The 20,196-nt window shown below is 41.5% G+C and overlaps 1 protein-coding gene across 1 annotated transcript in view; it reads right to left on the bottom strand.

The window, feature by feature from the left end:
• Positions 1 to 14: 14 nt before the first annotated feature.
• Positions 15 to 20,196, bottom strand: part of slc25a22b (solute carrier family 25 member 22b) — a 45,489-nt gene continuing 25,307 nt past the window's right edge. Inside the window, exon 11 of the mRNA XM_077023084.1 lies at positions 15 to 167. Coding sequence (XP_076879199.1) covers positions 62 to 167 — 106 coding nt within the window. The 3' untranslated portion in view covers positions 15 to 61. The remainder of the gene's footprint in view (positions 168 to 20,196) is intronic.

The following is a 20,196-nucleotide window of genomic DNA, read 5'->3' as shown; positions in this document are numbered from 1 at the left end:
AGAGACTGCATGGATTTAAGTACTAGAGCTTCTTTATTCACCATACCAGAGATAACAACGCTCATACACAGAACTGTCCACTTGGCCCAGGAGTAGTGAAGACGGCCGTGTCGATAACGGGGGAGCTGGGTCCGGTGGTCTTCTGGGGGCTAAACAGGAGACGAGGTCTATGGACAGAAAGCAGGTCGGTACACGGGAAAGCACAGGAGAATGACAAACGCTCTGTAGTCCACATGTGAGGCAATATTTTGCAATGGGTAAGAGAAAGGAGGAACTATCTACAGGGGAAGAAAAGGGTGTGTCAAATGAAGCTAAATTAAATTAGTACTCTGGAGATGGGTCTTTGGAGTGAGGTTGTGCTCCCCTAGTGGTGAAGTTAGGGGTTGCCCGGGTGGCATATGTGACAGTAAAGATGCAGAGAGAGTCAGAGACATCTAAAAGCTGAACTGTTCATCACTGATTCTGAATCAATTTTATGAATTTTCACTCGTCTTCTCCTGACCCTCTTAATTCATCTGTCACACGAATATCTGACTAGGGCAAGATTCATATGGTTTGGTCCACTGCATTCCATCACCCCAACCTCCCCATATTAGCTATAGGTTCAAGGAAATGTGCCCATGGTAGCTGACCCCAAGTATCTACTTTGCAAAGGTTAACTTATTAAGCGCAAGTAGTAACAGCAAGTGACTATTTACTTATCGCTGATTTCATCTTTAAATATTCTGAATAAGGAGTTTGTAGTGATCTCCACTTCCTCTTCTTCATTATGAATGTGTCTGTTGTGTCTTTTGGATGTTTTTTATTGTTGTTGATCAAATTGAACTTCTCTGAAGGGTCTTTGAGTGTCACGTGCATCAATGGTGGTCCAAGTTAGGCTAATTCTAGACAAAAATACACTCGGTTGACACAGCTTTATCTTTAACCATCTTCATCCTGCAAATAGCTTTATCTTTAACATGATGTAACCTCATTCTCCCACTCCAGGTGCAAATTTGTATATCTTTCCTCCCTTTTTTCGACAGTTCCTCCTTTTTTAGACAAATTTGAAAAGAGACAAACAAAAATATACTACTTGGTATGTATTTATGTAGGTAACATCAAATTGAACACACGCCCTAATCCCAACCAACTTACCTTTTTTCAATTATGTTACAGAGGTAGATAAGTGTAGTGTTGCCAGTGTTGTCCAAGGACTTTTATTGGTATAACATAGAGCACTTGCCCGGACAACGATTAAACCCCAGTCCCCCACATGAGAAGCAGCACTGTTACCCACTACACTACACCAACTACTATTTAATTTCATAGCTAGTTAATAAGTGGTTTCCTCTTTATACATGTAATCCAACATTACTTCTTTCCCTTCAGGAATTACTCTTGAGAAATGTTTCCGTTTATTATCCCTCAGTCACAGTACAGGCTCTGACTGCTCCCTCAGGTGTCTTTGTGTGTTTATGTATGTCTGCATCAACATGTACTGGTGTTTGTGTGCGTGTGGTCCACATGCTGTTATGTTGGCGTGTGTGTCATTGTCACTTGAGTCACCTGCCTCCTGTCTCGTCAACGTCATGTTTTGCACCTGTCTTGGTTGTGTTGTGCTGGTGCTGCTTTTAGCCTGTTCCCTGTTCTCTCTCACCAACAGGAGAACATCTCAACAGGAGTAGCTGCACCCCTGGTCATAGGGGGGCTTGTCATTCCTGAGTTGTGTTCTCCACCAGGGTCTGAGGGGGAGAACGACCAGCCTCAGCAGCTTGGAGGGAACTCACCTGGGCCCTCCTCTGAGGCTCTATTCTATTCCGTGAGCAGATGGAATGTTGAGGCGAGGAGGAGGTAGAAGAATCAACTGCGTGGAGTCACCCCCCCCCAAACCCCAACCTTAGGTTGTCGTTCAGCCTCATGTAGGTTTCCCAATGTGGCGTCTGGGAAACCTCTTCATTAGCGTGCCTGAGTCTGTGCCTGTGTGTATGCTTGTCCCAGTATTTCCCAGCCCTATGTTCCTGTTCCTGTGCTGTTGGTGTTGTGTGTGCCTGTGTGTATTAACATAATCGACCCTGTTCCTGTGTTTTTCCCCTTTGTTACCTTCTGTGTCCCCAGGGAGGCTGTTTTAGGCTGTTTCATTGGCAGACCTCTCTCCAGGGGGTGCCTGGTTCCAGCTGTAACGTTCTCTGGTCCCTGGACTTTGTCGCAAATCTGAAGATCCGGGAGAAGGCACCGTTGGTGGGGGTCACGGTATAGCCTCCTCTCTTGGGCACGTTTTTGTGTGTTTATGTCTGGCTGCATCCACATGTACCAGTGTTTGTGTGCGTGCAGGCCTCATGTTGTTATGTTGGTGTGTGTCATTGTCATTCGTGTCACCTACCTCCTGTCTTGCCAACGTCATGTTTTGCACCTGTGTGTTGTTTGTGTCTGCGTATTTAAGTTTGTTTGTTTAAGTCTTCGTCTTTGTCACTTCTTGTTTTGCATTTCACCATGTGAGTGTTCGGTGTTTTCTATTAATGCTACTCACGCTGTTTTGCTAATTAATGACTATGTTTATGTTTTTGTCTCAGCTTTTTTGGATCACATTACACCCTCTCAACAGTGAAATGAAATATCTGCCCTTGGCCAGGTAAGGAATAGTGAATCAAGTGCTACTAACATTCAACCTTTGGTCCAAATACTACTTGGATTGACTTTTGCACCAGCTGAGCCATGTCCACTTTTCTCAGCATGGAGAACTGAACTGCAGGTCATGAATACAGGAAATGGCAGGTTTTCTGCACTCTGTCACTGAAAGATGCTATCTGTAGAGTCTGAAGGACTTGAACTTGCCCTTTTTGCTGCTTTGTCAGTGAACCTATTGCGTGGTGCCTCTGTGTCAGTGAGCCTATTGTGTGGTGCCTAACATGAATAACTGCTAGCGCGTGCTATGATTTTCACAATGGCACAATGACTCACAGAAGCACCTGCACTAACTCAGCATTCTTAGCTTCTTTGCAGCGTTCCTGCGATTGTCAAAGAGCCTTTTTCCAAAATCGTATGCAACCCAAATGCATTCTGACAGTCTGTGTAAATGGTAACCTTTTGACCCTCAGTTAAAGCCACTAGTTTTCCCTTGCTGAACTGAGAAAGAAGGGGGGTAAAGAACCACAGGCAAGGTTTCAAGTTACTGCCCAGCTATACTGGCATTGTACCTCAATATGAGTTACTTTTACAGGATATAGTATAGTACTTTTACAAAGACATGTTGAACCAATACATGAATCTTGTCATGCCTGACCCCGCCCCCACCTGTCACTCACGTCTTTGTTTTGTTTGTCCATGTGCTAGTGTTTTGGTTTTCCATGTGTTCCCCTGCCACACCTCTGTCTATTTGTAACCCTGACCTTATTGTATTCAGGTGTTTCATGTTTAGTCTTGTGTATTAAACCAGTTTTTTGTCATTCATGTGCTGGTCTATGTTTTGTCATACAGCATGGTAACATGTGTGTCTTTGTTGTAAGTATGGTTTTTTGTGTTCATTGTGTCTTTACATTTAGGTTAATTCGGATTCCCTTTCTGCATGTTCATATAACCCTGATTATAGAATGCCCTTTAGTAAAGCTCTTTTCAGCATTTCGTCCACCTCTTCGCTTCCCGATGCCTGTGGCATTACAAGCCTATACACGATTACCACTTTGCATGTTGTTGAAGCAGATTTAAAATAAAATTAAAAAGTGGGCTGGGGGTGTGGTCAAGTATTCTTTGCCTGGGATTAGCAAAAAATAAATATGAGCTGATCAAAAGAATCAAATCAGCATTAACAAATAGTGTATTGAAAGGAAGGATGAGGTGTCTTTCAGTTGGAGCTTTTTGAATCACAGCATTAAGAAAATGAAACCGTTGCGCCATCTGGACAAAAAGACTCACAAACGTGGTTTTGTAGTGTGGACACTGAGTGTGGGCATTTCACAGTGATTGTTTTGTCCAACATCCGTGGTACAAAAGACAAAACAGCAGTCCTGCACTAGTCACAGCCAAGGGTCCATATTACATGGTGGAGTGTAGCTGAGAGATAAGCTACAGGGCAAAGAAAATCACTGTGTTCCTGCCTCCAAGACGATGTTGTAAGCCCACAGGCCTCATGCATGGTGTGCTGAGGTCACAAAGGCCTAGAGGTGGTACAGATCCTAAGCTGATTTCAGCTGTTCAAAAACAGCCCATGTTGCATCTTTGTGTGTGTTGGGGACATGTTGTCCTGGGTTACCTTTCAGCAGATTGTGTAGTGGTTGTGAAATAGCAGTGTAGGAGTCAATATAGGGCATACAGTAGTTGCAGAGACCTAAGACGGCTAGCAATTTATGAACTGTAGTAGGAAGTGACATTGCAGCAAAAGCAGAGCTTCTAGCAAGCAGAATTCCCCCGGAGCCCTCACTAACCCACTGCCCTAAATACTGCACTCCATCACAGCCCAGTGGAGCTTTTAGACAGTGAGCCTTGTGACTACGCTCAGCAAGTAATCCAAAAGAGCCTTGTTCATGTGTTCTCTGGTATTCACTACTTAAAAATACATCATCAACATACTGGTTGATAACAAAGGATTGAAAGATGTGCCCTGCCTGAGAGAGATGCTTCCTGAGTGCCTGGTGGATAAATGGTTGAGCTGATATGAAAACCGTGTGGTAATGTCCACTGATACTGCACATCACCCACCATGAATGTAAGCTAGGACTGGCTCTCAGGGGCTAGTGTAACAGACCAAAAACCATAAGTAAGTAAGTAAAATTTATTTTTATAGCACTTATCTTAGACGACAGTCACAAAGTGCTTTACACAAAACAGTTCATAAAACAATAAAACAAGCAGCAAGACAATAAAATGAAATACAATTTACAGTAAATTATCCAAAAGCCGATTTAAATAGGTAGGTCTTTAATTGCCTTTTAAATGACTCAACCGACTCAGCTTCTCTTAGGAAAATTGGCAAAGAGTTCCATAGCCTTGGAGCAGTAACTACAAATGCTCGGTCCCCACGAGTTTTTAAACGGGAGCGAGGAACCGACAACAAACCTAAGTTGATTGATCTAAGATAACGTGTGGCTACATGTGGCTTAAGTAACTCGGTTAGATACAGTGGAGCCTGGTCATGCAGCGCTCTGTAAATAAGAGTGAGATTTTTTAAATGTATACGTTGTTTGACCGGAAGCCAGTGCAGGGATGATAATAGTGGAGTAATATGGGATCGTTTATTTGATTGAGTAAGCAGTCTAGCATGTTGTATTGCCCTTTCCATTGTCTCATAATCAGGTCGTAATCTGGTGCACTTTTTTTCCAAAAGGATGAGATTGTTCTATCTTTAAATCTTCTATCTATTCTGTGGGATCCTGTGGGCATTTTATTGTGAGTAGTGGAATCCTGTTGCATTTTAGTTTGATTTGTGGCATCTTGTGGGCACTTTTGTGTGCATTTTGTTTTTTGGATAATTTGTAATTTAAATTTCTTTATTCTTATCATAGTGTTGTCCATTGGACAATAGGACTGAAAATTATTTGCACTTTATGGTACAGGTTGTGACTGTCCTTGTGCTGTGAGGAAGTATGTTCCTGAGCCCAGCTGATCTTTTTGCAAGTGTGGATGTGCACTTAAATACGCTTTGAAATCTATTAAAACAACTTGTGCTGAATTTGGTTCATGATTCATCCATGCATTAAATAACTGAAAGTAACTAAGTAACTTTTACTCAAATTACATTTTAAATGAAGTTTTTTTTGTACTTGAAAGTAACTAAGTAACTTTTACTCAAATTACATTTTAAATGAAGTTTTTTTTGTACTTTTACTTGAGTAAATTTTGAGATGGGTAATTTTACTTTTACTCTGAGTAGATTTTAGGCAAAGTAATGACACTTTTACTCAATTACAATTTTTCAGTACTCTTTCCACCTCTGATATCTAACAACAAAGTCTGATCAAATAAAACACTGAGATTACGCAGCGTCGTCTGAGTGACTGGGGAAAGAAAACCAAGCAATTGTTTGATCACCTTACTAGGAGCAACAATCAGAACTTCTGTCTTTTCAGCATTTAGCTGTAGAAAGTTATTAGCCAACCAGTTCCTAATGGCTTCCAAACAGTCTAGTAGCCTATGTAGACTCTGAATTTCATTCGGTTTAAAAAAGAAATAAAGCTGAATATCGTCAGCAAATATATGATAAGTAATATTAAAACCATCAATTCTTTGGCCCAAGGGAAGCATATAGAGAGAAAATAACAGTGGGCCCAGGACCAAACCCTGCGGAACACCGCAGGACAAAAGAACAGAGTCAGAGACATAATTTTCCATAGTAACAGCAAAGCGTCTTTCAGTTAAATAAGATGTAAACCATTTCAATGCTGTACCGGATAAACCTACACAATCTTTTAGTCTCTTAATTAAGATCTGATGGTCTACAGCAGGGCTATTCAACTATATTTTTCGGCAGGCCAGATTTGGCAGAGAGCTCTGACCTGTGGGCCAGACATTTTTCAGACCTATACCAATACTGTAAAAATGCCTTTTTATTCCCAAAGAAGAGAGATGACATCAGTGGTTTATTCAGATTATGCTGAAAAGTGAATCTGTTACACCAGGGGTGCCCACAGTTTTCAGCTTGCGAGCTACTTATAGGATGGCCAAGTCAGAAAGATCTACCGGGGGTGGCGGCGAACGTAATTTATTGAGGGGGGGGGGGGGGGGGGGGGGGCGAACGTAATTTGTTGAGCGGGGGGGGGGGGGGGGGGGGTGGCGAACGTTTGTTGAGTGGATTGCAGATTGGCTACCGTGAATGTCAATCAAAATACAACCGTCAGTGCAGATGTGCGATTCATCTACTACTATTTTATGTGACGCGATGTACGCACATTCCTTCGCGATCGACCGACACGTGGTCGATCGCGATCGACGTAATGAGCACCCCTGTGTTACACTAATTAACCAATATTCACCTAGCACACAAAAATAGGTTTTCTGTAGAAACAGTATACAGAGAAAGAGAGAGAGAGAGAGAGAGAGAGAGAGAGAGAGAGAGAGAGAGAGAGAGAGAGAGAGAGCAAGCACACCTATCCAGTTTCTCTCAAATGTTAAATCTGTTTAGTGGACGTCATATACGGATATGTTAATCAACTTTTATGTTCCTTTAGTTGGCCAAGTCTGTCAGTTGCTAGCAAATAGCTAACTAATTAATTTACATGTATGACAGCTAATTTTATTCCTTGATTTCCAGGGCTGGTAGTTATGTTTAATTAGTAAAATTAGAATTGTACCTAGCTACCTAGCCTATGGTCTAGGTAAAACATCGCTGAAACGTATTTCAGCTGGTCGCTGAAACATATTTCTTATTTATTTATTTTTTTTTTTTGGAAACATATTTCAAATTACTGGTACAAGTTGAAAAGAATGGCGCCAAAACTGGGTTTGGTTGCTTTGTTAACACAAAAAGGTTGCTTTTTTGGGTTGATCCAGTGTGCAGATTCACAATAAGAAGGACAAATATTTGATGACACAAGATGTAGGATATGATATTCCCTTATTGAAAAGGCAATTGATTATTTTTATTGAAGGTGGGACTTGCTGTGATACACCTGCCATTTAAGCGTTACAAGCCAGAGGTGGGGACTCGAGTCACATGACTTGGACTCGAGTCAGACTCGAGTCATTAATATTAAGACTTTTGACTTGACTTGAAAAAATATTCAGAGACTTAGACTTGACTTGGACTTTTACACCAATAACTTGGGACTTGAATTGGATTTGAACCTGTTTACTTGCAAAGACTTGATTTTTTTTTACCCCAAATCTAAATTTTAAAACGCATATTAATGTTTATAAAGTGCGCCCCATTAATTTCATTTCCGTCCTTCTGACGCAGACCGGCGTTACACCAGATTCTGTGACCGTCGAGTTTTGTGACCACAGGGGGCGCTATTTCACAGTTTCTGTTCAGAGGCACAAACGCTTTACGAATGCTGCGTAAACTACGCTGATACACTTTCTTTACTCGTTTTGTTGGTGTCCACGAGCCAAAATATGACAGATGTTTATATTTACATTTAACGTCTCTTAATTACATAAATGTACTTAAACAAGATTTACCATCCCCTCACCATTGCAGCCAACAAAGAAATCATGAATGGGATGTACAGGTGAGCCTTTTTAACTGGGGTCACCAATTCTGACGGCCTCCATCAGAATATGTGACCTCACTGAATCTCCAGGTAACAATAGTACACCGTGACCCCACAATAACAGAAAACAATGAAAAATAACCCTAACCTTTTAATTAGTCTATATTTAAACATTTTATCCAAATGTTTAGAATAACCATTCGTAATGACAGCATCTTGCTTACGATGAAGCTTGCTATTTTTGTGTAAAATGATGTAACGAAACATTCTTGTTTAAGTACATTTATGTAATTAAGAGAAGATAAAATGATCTGTCATCTTTTGGCTGGCGGACACTAACAAAACGAGTAAAGAAACGCATCAGCGTAGCATTCGTAAAGCATTGGTGCCTGTAAAAAAAAAAGACTCAAAAGGACTTGAAATTCCAAGTTTCAGACTTGGGACTTGACTTGACAGTTGCCTGTCTTGACTCGAGACTTGACTTGAGTTGACTGTCTTTGCTTGAGACTTGACTCGGGACTTGAGGATAAAGACTTGGGCTTACAAAACACTGACTTGGTCCCACCTCTGTTACAAGCATTCCTATTCATTTTTTAGACTGTGCCTGATCTGCTCATATAGAATGTCTCTGGAACATATCAGTTTCAAATGTAGAGAATGCCGTTGAGTTTTCTCAGTTCCTTGCAGTGACGAACATGTTTGTATTAATGATTAGTGCATACTTACATTTACGGCATTTGGTAGACACCCTTATCCAGAGCACCTTACATTTTTATCTCATTTTTATACAAGTGAGCAATTGAGGGTTAAGGGCCTTACTCAGGGGCACCTCAGTCATGGCCTCAGATCTGGGAATCAAACCCACAACCCTCCGGTCACAAGACCAGTTCCCTAACCACCAGGCCATGACTGCCCGCATACTTGGCAAAAATGATATAGTACTCAGATCAAAATATCTTGTCACATGCATGGTCCTAAAAGAAAATTACAAAAAAGAATCACACTGTAGAACCCTGAGTAGCAGGTAGGCCATTTAAATGGTTAATGCATCATCAACCATCAGAATAAATTTGTCTGGATGCAGATTGGCTATTTTTGTAGACAACTGAACTGTGGATTTGTAAATTAATTAATATATTTTAACAAGAAGGTTTTTTCCAAGGTGGCCTTTGATAGGCTTACTATCCTGTAATGCCAGCCCACTGATTGGATATTGCTTTGGATGTGGAGGCTCACAACCTGTAAGACTAACTGACTCCATGTCTAAATTGCCTCAGTCATTCTTAATCTGCAGACCAAAGGAAACAATAATCAGCAGAGAACATCCAGACAGCTCAAAAGCCAAAGACTGCCATGAAATGATTTTAGGTCCTAGGCAAACATCCGCTTGATCAGTTTGAGTGATAAAACAATTAAGATCACATGTTATCTGCTAAAGTAGGGAACCCCTTTGTCAATCTGTAAAAGAACACCCCATTGCCTTGTTTGAACATTAGCAGTGTCACGTTGAGGACCCCGGCCCCTCCCCTTTGGGCGTGTGTATACGTAGTCCACGTGCTTTGTCTGCGTCAGTGGAATTCCGTGGTGATGGCTATGTCGTGTGAATAATGTGTCTCACCTGTGAATCGTCTCGTAATCACGTGGGGCTAATGTGGTTTGTCTGTTTAATGTGCGCTCGCGCAGTGTCCTGTGCTCGTCGTTGTCTACAGTCTGCACGTTGTGTGCTGTGTGTGAGTGTTTATCGTGCGCTGATTGCACAATATCTGTTGTTAAAATAAAGTGACTGTGAGTGAACCACCGGACTCGTGTCTCGTCCGTCTCTCTGGCGCCATCGTCACGAGCAGAGATGGCTTTTTACACATTTTTTGATGGCACAAAGATAGACAGCAGCAGCAGGATAAACTAGTTTAACGGTTTTTCCATATGATTTTAGGTGACACAAGTAACCTCTGATTCACTGTCCTCATTGATTCCCCTTTGAGGGAATGCAGTTATCAGAGGGATATGACTCATGGTTGGCATATAAAGGAAACAAGTTTGGACACAGTCCAGGTTGGGCCAGAGGATTCTCAACCCCCGTGTGACACAGGAGACTGCAGGTGGACTGCTGCCTTAACTTGGCCTTAAGTTGGTCCTTGTCTTTCTGTCTATACATTTAATGACCTATAAAGCCTGTCATATATTTTCTGAGCATCTGAAGCATTTTTTACACTCTACGATTAGTCTTGCATTTTGCATGACTATTCCAGAAATTTGCTCCTCCTGTTATGAGGACTTTCAATACAGCTTAATAACAAGTAAGTGTTCTTCAAAATCAGCATTTTTGCTAGCACACCCATAGCCTTTTAACACTCATCTAGGGAAAGAAAACTGCATTCTTTTCAGAACCTTATGTGTTTGAATTGCAACTGAATCCACATGGGCACTTCTGTTACTACCTTAACTAAAGTACTGGTTTTGTAGTTAGGAGGTTTTCTTGGAATCTTTCCCTAAATTCACTGGAACTTGCACTTAATGGTTAGGTAACAGGATAAAACAGATGTCAACAAAATCACAAAGCAGCCAGTCTTCTCTCAATCCTCAAGAGGACATCTCTCATACTGACTATGTTCTTCTTTTTTTTACGAGGGCCTAAACTTAGTTGATATTGCTCTTGGTTCCAAATAATTGGTTTCCTCATTACTGAATTGTCAGTGTTGAGTTGCCATTTGGGTCATGGCACCAGGTTTTTATAAATTCAGCTGTTTATCTGTGTTCGTAAGTTTTTCTGCATAAAGGTGCAAGTCAGTCTATAGACCAGGGGTCACCAACCTTTTTGAAGTTGGGAGCTACTTCTTGGATACCAATTATTGCGGAGGGCTACCAGAGAGAAAGTTGTTGAGCGGTGGGTGGGTGGCGGCGAACGAAAGTTGTTGAGCGGGGGGGGGTTCATGTGCGCGTGTCAATTGCTAAGCGGGAAGACCGCTAGCAACCGCGGACAATCACTAATAGCAGCAAAAACATAAATGATGCAGCTCTTTGGTGCATGGCAATATAGTGAGCTGTTTTTAAAACAAGCCCGCGGGCGACTCATAACGTCCTCATGTCGCCCGCGGGCACCACGTTGGTGACCCCTGCTATAGACTAACTACAGAGGAGAGCGGGATGACATAAAAGGGGGAGGGGTAGATATGGAGAGGGATGGATGAAGCCTCAGAGGACACAGCTGAAAGCATGTTATCTCTTCCTGACCTGGTTGCTTGCTTTCACAGAGATACATCGTGTCACATCATGGAATGGAAAACACAGAAACATTCAGAAGAACAGTAGAAACATTTAACATAAACCTTAGGTGTAAATCTGTAAAACAAAATAAAACAGAATCATAGTTGAGTCTTGTTTCCACATGTATAGCTTTTTGGCCATAGTTCTTCAATGAAAACCCCTTCTGGCTAGACTTCGCTGAACAGTAGTTGGGTGTCTCTGGGTCTCACTGGATCCTGGACATCATCCCATGTCAAAAGGAAGGAAGGATTTCTTTCATCTTCTGCTCTAAGTTTCCTTGGCCGACTGCTGCGTCCATGGTCCTCAATGTTGCCCATTTCTTTGTGCTTCTTCACAAACGTTTGTACAACTCATCTTGAAGCCCCAGTCTGCTTTGAAATCTTTGCAGAGAGAAACCTTGCTGATGCAGTAAAACTACCCAAGTACCATATGCCTTGTTGCTGTGCTCAGTCTTTGTGACAAAGTTTGGCTGTTCTTCACCCAGTCTTTACCATCCTACACAGTTGCTTGTGTTTCAGTTAATGACTCTTTCAACCTACATTCCATCTTCAACCTGATGATCATTATCACAAGTTTGGTAGAACTGGGTGATCTTATTATTAGAATTATTTGAATTTGAGAGAGAGGGAGGCACATGTTCAAGCAACGCTTGAACCATGATCATGATCCATGGTCATTTCAGTGCACCTGAATAATTACCTCACTCAATTTAGGCCTGAAAATATATGTACTATCTTTGTGTATCCATAGATTCAGATTAAATACAAGCACTTACAAATAAGACTTGTAAATTGCTCTCGACAACTCCAACTGTAAATGTAAACTACCCATCTGATCGAGATATTCAGATGTAAAGCAGAGACAGAAATGATAAATTAATTTCCAATATTTGGAACAAAACCTAAAGTTTTCAGCTAACACAAACCTCAAAGTGACTCTTAATGGATTTATGTAACCCTGATATCTGTGCATTTGTGATGTCACATCTGAAGTGGAGCATTGAAGTAAACACTTATTTTTTTCATGCATATATCGCATGAGAAAGTTTATTCTCACTCTTTATTTCTCCCCCTCCATCACTCTCTCAACAACAAAGCTTCCAATATAAAGTGCCTTGCCTGGCTCCAGTCTGGTCTCTCTATGCTGCCTGCATCTCAGTTTCAAAGCAGCTACACTGGCAGAAGATGAAAGATTGGCATCATTATGAGCAGAAAACAGCATAGTAAAATCACAGAAAGAAAACAGTGGGAAGATGCCCCCCCTTCCACTGCAGGGCACAAAGAGCACATATGTTCTGTTGGTAGAGGTTGTCATTCACTAGTGTGCTTCATGGTTACGGACCTCAGTCGATGCAGAGAGACTCCCGCCACTCCAGTCACGCACCACTGAAGTGACATAGAGCCTCCTGGACATGTCTGCCACACGCAGCCAGATCTTTAACATCGCAGGTCAAAATGTGATCTATTCTCAGGGACATGAAAAAACACACAAAATCGATCCCAGTCCCCAGAGGGCAGGTAAGCTTGGAAAAGAAGGTTGGGGGGGACACACATAAAACATGTGGTTAAATTAGAAATGTAAAGCAAATTAGATCAGCTACAAAACATGTTCCTCTTCAGTGTGCTTCCTACAGATGGTGGTAGAATTACCATTATGTACTCATATATGCCATTCTAAAGCTTATGGGCATCAGCTTTTGTCTTGGAATGAAGGACTCTTGAACTCTACCCTCCCCACCCACTTTTTGTACAAATGTATTTATTACACATTGTAGGATTACAGTTAAAGACTAGTCCATCTGTTGCATAGTATACATTAGCTATCTTTAGTGGGCCGTTTCTACCCACAGGTCCCTGTTTGGTTTGATTTTTTGGATGGCAGACTACTGTCATCTCAGCAGCGACAGTGTTAAAGGTGCAACATCTCCTGCACTGCTACTGTTCCTGAAACGCTAATACACCCACTACCTTGACAGCATCAGAGCCAGTGTCACTGCAATGTTATAAATGGTTCACCACCAAAACAACACCCAGCCAGCAATGATCTCATGGTCCAAACTGACCATTGAAGAATGGGGTTTAGAGCAACTGACAAATAAAATAATGGTGGGAAATTAGTCTAAATGCAAGGCAGGTGACTAAGCAGTTATAATATTCAAACATATAATTATACTCAATCCTGTTGTATGCTCCTATTTGGTAGAAACCAAATTTTTGGTTGCTCCTATTTTTGTTGCGCCTATTCAGTAGAAACATTTATTATATAAACTAATTAAACTGGGTGTAGGAGGGAAAGAAGAGTGATTTAACTCATGTGTTTTTCTCCTCAGCCTTGGTTTGCTTTGACAGGACTGTGGTTTGAGACTTGTGCTACTCAATATAAGCATCAACAGACTGACTGAAAGAATCGAGCAGGCTTCATCTCTGAAACGTCTCACAGATGATCGGTCTCTCTGTTTTATCGTGCATTCGAGCAGCAGGAGCGCTTGGCCCCTTTGAACCTGGAGAAGGTGCTGGAAGCAAATCAGCATACCAAAGCTTGAAACCTTCAGACCAGTCAACCCTTAAACAAATCCAAACCACTGTAACTGCTAACAACACAAACTAGAATCTTTGAATTTCCTAAATTTAGAGGTGAAGACAAATTGCCCTACATTCAAATGGGGAAACTATTCATCAAACTATTCAACAAAACCTGTGTGTGTGTGTGTGTGTGTGTGTGTGCTTGGGGTAGGGTGTTATGTGATTACCATTATCCAGTCGTGATTTATAATCTTCGTATCCATGCCAAATAATGCTTCGAGAGACAGAGCGAAACAGACAGAGAGGACGAAAAACAGAGATAAAGAGAGAAAAGGGAGAAAGCCAGAGAAAGACAAAGAGACAGAAAAATCAAGACAGAGACAAGAGGCAAAGAGACAAAGAGGAAGAGAGACAGAGAGAAAGCAAGACAGACAGAGAGAGAGAGAAAAGAGATGTGTGCTGGTTCTCAGGTGCACCCTGATGGACAGAGCTCTGATCCCTGTGTACTGAAGAACATCTAAGAATCAGAGCCAGGGCCTCCCCTGTAGACACAACCACCCACCCCGCATGTCCTGCATCCCTCCAGGTGGCCTGCTTCATTTGGGCACTTAGTGTGTCCTCCATGCCCTGGAATTCAGCATCGTGCCTTCCACACTCTCTTCTCATTACAACTCTTAGCTGATCTATCTTAAATCAAACTTTCCTCACTGCTGTTATGGTTGCTGTTATTTTTCTCTTTCATTTTAAACAGAATACATTTTGGTTTTGGATTGCACATGCAAATAAGACATAAACCACAAGCAGGTGCAGGAATTAACACACAAATAACTAATACAAGCATTAACTTCCATTGCACCAGTGCAAGTGGTACATCAATGAGAGTGTAATGGTCTAATGTCTTTTAATATTTAGGCATCGATAAATGACCGATTGATTGGCTACACCTTACAAATTTTACATGATTGCTTTAGGCCCTTACCATACACCGTCAATATGTTTTACAACACAGCACTTCATAAGTAAATCAATACAAGAGCAATTTATTATGCAGAATCCATTTAATATGTTGTTTTGTTCAATTATGTAATAATATTTGGGGATGATACAGCACTACAACATCAACATGGGAGATATGTCTGTGTCTAGTGATTCTTGTTTGTTCTAATTCTTTTGCAGCATGTGTAATGAACTAGATGTTTATATTTGTTTTAATGTGTCTGTGTTTTCATTATATTCTTATAATTAGGCACTTTCTCCATTTATTTAGAGTTAAGTTCATTTCCAGTCATAAGAACTACTAACCACACACTAATAAAGATTGTTAACTACGCAAAAGTACCCTCAGTGCCAGTACAATTGATGCTAAAATGTTGTTGTTTTTGTCATTTTGTTGTCAAGACTACAAGACTGTGTGTGTGTGTGTGTGTGTGTGTGTGTGTGTGTGTGTGTGTGTGTGTGTGTGTGTGTGTGTGTGTGTGTTTGTGTGTGTGTGTGTGTGTGGGGGTGGGTTGGTGTGTGAATAAATATGTTGAGCCAATTCCTTCACTTTCAATTTGTTTTTTGAACATTCTTTAACATCTAAGTTCACCTAAGTGGATCCTGTTACAAAATCAGAGTATTGGCTTTCAAGGGCCGTTGTTATGGTTACCCATGTCCTTGGGGGAGGGGCCAAAGTGTGTCCCCTGAGAAAGATGATTTCACACATATTTCACACGTCTCTTCAGTGTGTATGTGTCTTTGAGAGAGTGTGTGTGTAAAGAGTATGGAGGAATGGAAACAGCATATTTATTTCTACTGTGAGATCCAAAAAGAATATATATATATATATATATATATATATATATATATATATATATATATATATATATATATATATATATATATATATACATACCCACACACACGCACGCACACACCCACATATGTGGTGTGTGTGTGTGTGTGTGTGTGTGTGTGTGTGTGTGTGTGAGTGTGTGTGGGTGTGTGCGTGCGTGTGTGTGGGTGGGTGGATGTGTGGGTGTGTGTGTGTGTGTGGAAATGACTGGAAAATCACTACACTGTGGAGCGCTGGACTGAGAAGCAGGGATACTGCTGCAAAATGAACAACCTGCATGACAACACTGCTGCAAAGTGTAAACACACAACATGAAGTCACCTTCATCTACAGCTCAGCTGTACTACTGTATCTACTGTGATCGTGCATTTGCAGTCATAGCCCCGAAATTATGGAACGAGTTGCCTTTACATATCAAATCTGCCCCTTCACTCTCAGTTTATAAATCACATCTTAAAGCTCATTTTTATTGCTGGTGTTTAATATTTGAGAGTACATGTTTTCTGTTAGCTTTGTTCTTATGTATCTATGTATGCCTGCATGTGTGTGTATGTATATCTTCTTTGGACAGCACTTTGGTCACTTTTGTGATGGGCTACATCACACCCAGTTACAAACCAGATTCCAAAAAATACACAACAAATTGTGAATAAAAACTGAATGCAATGATGTGGAAGTGCCAACTTCTAATATTTTATTCAGAATAGAACACAAATCACAGATGAAAAGTTTAAACTTTAGTTTAAAGTTTAAAGGGAAGAGAGAATTCCCTTATCATTTTAAGGGAAAAATATGTTGTTTCAAAATTTCATGGCGTCAACAAAAAAGTTGGGACAAGGCCAGAGTTGTCTAGAGACAGAGGAGTTTAGAAATTTAAATGATAGGAATGTTTAGAAATAGGAATGCTCTCCCATTCATGTCTAATACAGGCCTCTAACTGTTCAATTGTCTTAGACCTTTATCGCACATTCCTCTTTATGATGTGCCAAATGTTCTCTATAGGTGAAAGGTCTGGCCATTTCAGTACCCTGATTCTTCTACATAGCCATGATGTTGTGATTGCTGCAGAATGTGGTCTGGCATTATCTTGTTGAAAAATGCAGGGTCTTCCCTGAAAGAGATGATGTCTAGATGAGAGCATATGTTGTTCTAGAACCTGAACATAGTTCTCTGCATTAATGGTGCCTTTCCAGACATGCAAGTTGCCCATGCCACAAGCACTCATGCAACCCCATACCATCAGTGATGAAGGCTTCTGAATGGAGCGTGGATAACAACTTGGGTTATCCTTGTCCTCTCTGGTCCGGATGATAAGGCGTCCCAGTGTTCCTTAAAGAACTTCAAATCGTGACTCACATTTGACCACAGGACAGTCTTCCATTTTGCCACACTCCATTTTAAATGACCCCTGGCCCAGTGCAAATGTCTGAGCATGTGGAGCTTGCTTAGAAATGGCTTCCTCTTTGCACTGTAGAGTTTCAGCTGGCAACGGCGGATGGCACGGTGAATTGTGTTCACTTACAATGCTTTCTGGATTTATTCCTGAGCCCATTCTGTTATTTCCTTGACAGTGGCATTCCTATTTGAGGTGCAGTGACATCTAAGAACCCAGAGATCACGAGCATTCAGTAGAGTTTTACGGCCTTGACCCTTACGCATAGCTATTGTTCCAGATTCTCAGAATCTTTTGATGATGTTATGCACGATTGATGATGATAACTTAAAAGTCTTTGTTATTTAACGTTGGGTAACACCATTCTTGCAACAATGGTGAAATTGGTGATCCTCTTACCATCTTGGCTTCAGAGAGACACTGACTCTGAGAAGCTCTTTTTATACCCAATCATGTTGTCAATTGACCTAATTAGTGTTAATTGGTCTTCTAGCTGTTCGTTATATGCTCAATTCAGAGGCGTAGCGCAAAATTCTGGGGCCCCACCGCAAGGAGGCAATGAGGAGGCCCGTGCGTGAGCTAAAATCTCGCGAGCGACCGTAGCGCGCGACCCTGCGCGAGCGTCACTGCAGTGTAAATATGGCTTTGCAGTGTTGTCCGAAACCATACGTTAACAAATACGAGCCTCTTGTAATTCCAGGACGAAACATGAGAGAACGTGAAGACGTTAAGATTGGGCGTTTTGAAAATAAACAACCATTAAATAATTTGATAAAAAGCGAATAATTTCGAGTATATGTATAAATATTTAACTAAGTTTAACGTGCTGGGAAATATTGAAATGGACCTTGAAAGTGATGTACAAATGCTTTAATTCCACCTTGTTAAGGTGTATGAACCCTGCAAACATGACTTTGTTCATCGCGCTGAAGCGCGGCGCGCGTGCGAAGTTACAAAATTCGAGAGGTGCACGACCTCGCGAATCGACAGCGCGCGAGGCCCTCGCGCACGGGCGGAGCCACAGCGATTACGTCATTTTCGCCGCGCAGACCCTCAAGTATAAACCAGGTTTAAGCGTGGGGGAAAACATTAACATCACCCAGGAGGATGACTAAACAACAAACTCGTCCTAAGGCGGGGCCCACCTGTGTTCGGGGCCCCCCCGCAGTGCGTGCCTTGCGTGCCCCTCCCCTACGCCAGTGGCTCAATTTGTTGACACTGAAATTTTAAATCAACATATTTTTCCTTTAAAATGTAACATTTACTCAGATTAAATGTTTGATCTGTCATCTATGTTCTATTACGAATAAAATATTGACATTTGCCATCTCCACATCAGTTTTTATTCACAATTTGTTTAGTGTCCCAACTTTTTTCGAATCCAGTTTGTACATCACACACAGCTACATCACACATGATAAGCCCCTAGATGCCAAACTGACCACAACATTGAAAGGTTCATTTAACTGTTTCTGTTTAAACTGTATGAACTGTTCATTTAACAGCTGTTTGACTGGACAAATGTCCCACCCAGCTGCCTGAAACTCACTGGTGTAGTGGAGACAGCTAAACGCCATTTCACTGTGACACCCAAAATGGAATCCTTTCCCACTGAACTGAGAAACTGACTCACATCTCTTTGGTTGCATGTAAATTTAAAGACTGATTCTTTACACAGCAACAGGCCCCAAAGGACCCACATCCATAGTGGTGTTTACCTCCCAAAAGCCTACAATGCTGACCTTATGATCTCCTGAGCTTGGGAGAGAGGCCATCTAAGAGAGGCTGGTCAAAACCAACCTTCGTCGAAGGACACTGGGACCACAGTCAGGAAGGACCATAAAGCTCTAAATTCCAACCTTATCTGATCGCCCACAGTTTAAACCCACTCTATGTCCTGTGTTATAATCCAGAGCTGAAGATACAAATATTTCAGAGATCTCTGTAACTCCAAATCTGATCTGTACACAGAATTGGGATTCAGCCTACAGGAACCAGCTCGGCGAATGCAGTCTAGAGACACCGAACTTGACTACCTTCCATACAAGGAAAGATTAATTATTCTTGAAACCAGTATTCAGCATTCCAGCCTTAAGAACAAAGGAGCACAAGACCATTTAAATGTGAACACTGTGCCATGTGGTTGATATAAAGACACAACTTATGATCTTTCATGTATTCAGTATTAAGTGATCTTATTAGAATACGTGTTACTGTATAAACACACCACATTGATGCATATCTATGTATTAGTTTGTATGTTACTCATCGAATGTAATCATTCTCATGTGTACGTATGTGACCTCACATTTATGCCTGTCTGTGCATTGTCATTTGTTGTCCAAAAGTGGAAATTGAGAATGGCTCAATGTGTAGACTAATAGAACCAAATTAGTTCTTGTTTAGGCATAGTATGTAAGACAAGTTATTTAGGAATTCCCTTTTGTCTTCATATTGTGTTAATCTGTCTTCTTTGGTTAAGTCATTAACTAGACCTGGAAAGACGGGCACTCCTCGCTCTCCCCCTCTCTCTCTCTCTCTCTCTCTTTCTCTCCCCTGTCTGGGCAGAGGTCATGAATATTCATTAATAAAGGCCAATGGCCAATGGCCTGATGAACATGAAAGCGCCTTACAATTACGCCCCTAAAACTTGTTTTAAAAGCCCTAGCTCGAAGCGAAACAATGAGCTTGGCAGCCTGGTAATTTGGGAAGACTTGAAGAACTTCGCCAGAGTCGCCGAGACTCAAAGACTCGAACACGCCAAACCATCGCGACTGTTCGCTGGACTCACGCCGAACACCGCAGTGTCCAGAAGAGCGATGCCAAGAGACCGCAACTAACGCTCTCACAGAGTCCAACAGAAGATTCTTCTTTATTTTCTTTTATTTTCTTTATTCTACGTTTCGTCGTCAAAAGTACTTTTATTTCGTCTAGTCGTTCAAGTCAAGCTCATCTTCTTTCTCAGTCAAGTCATCTGCACAAGTTTGTCTGCGCCCTCAAGCTTCGACTGTGACGTCACCGCTAAGCCTCCGCGACCCGAGCCGTCTCACGTGACCTGCT

Source organism: Brachyhypopomus gauderio, chromosome 12 (assembly GCF_052324685.1).
Source record: "Brachyhypopomus gauderio isolate BG-103 chromosome 12, BGAUD_0.2, whole genome shotgun sequence".
Lineage (NCBI taxonomy): Eukaryota > Metazoa > Chordata > Actinopteri > Gymnotiformes > Hypopomidae > Brachyhypopomus > Brachyhypopomus gauderio.
Note: the sequence above shows the minus strand (reverse complement) of the source record. Positions and strands in the feature narration are given on the sequence as shown.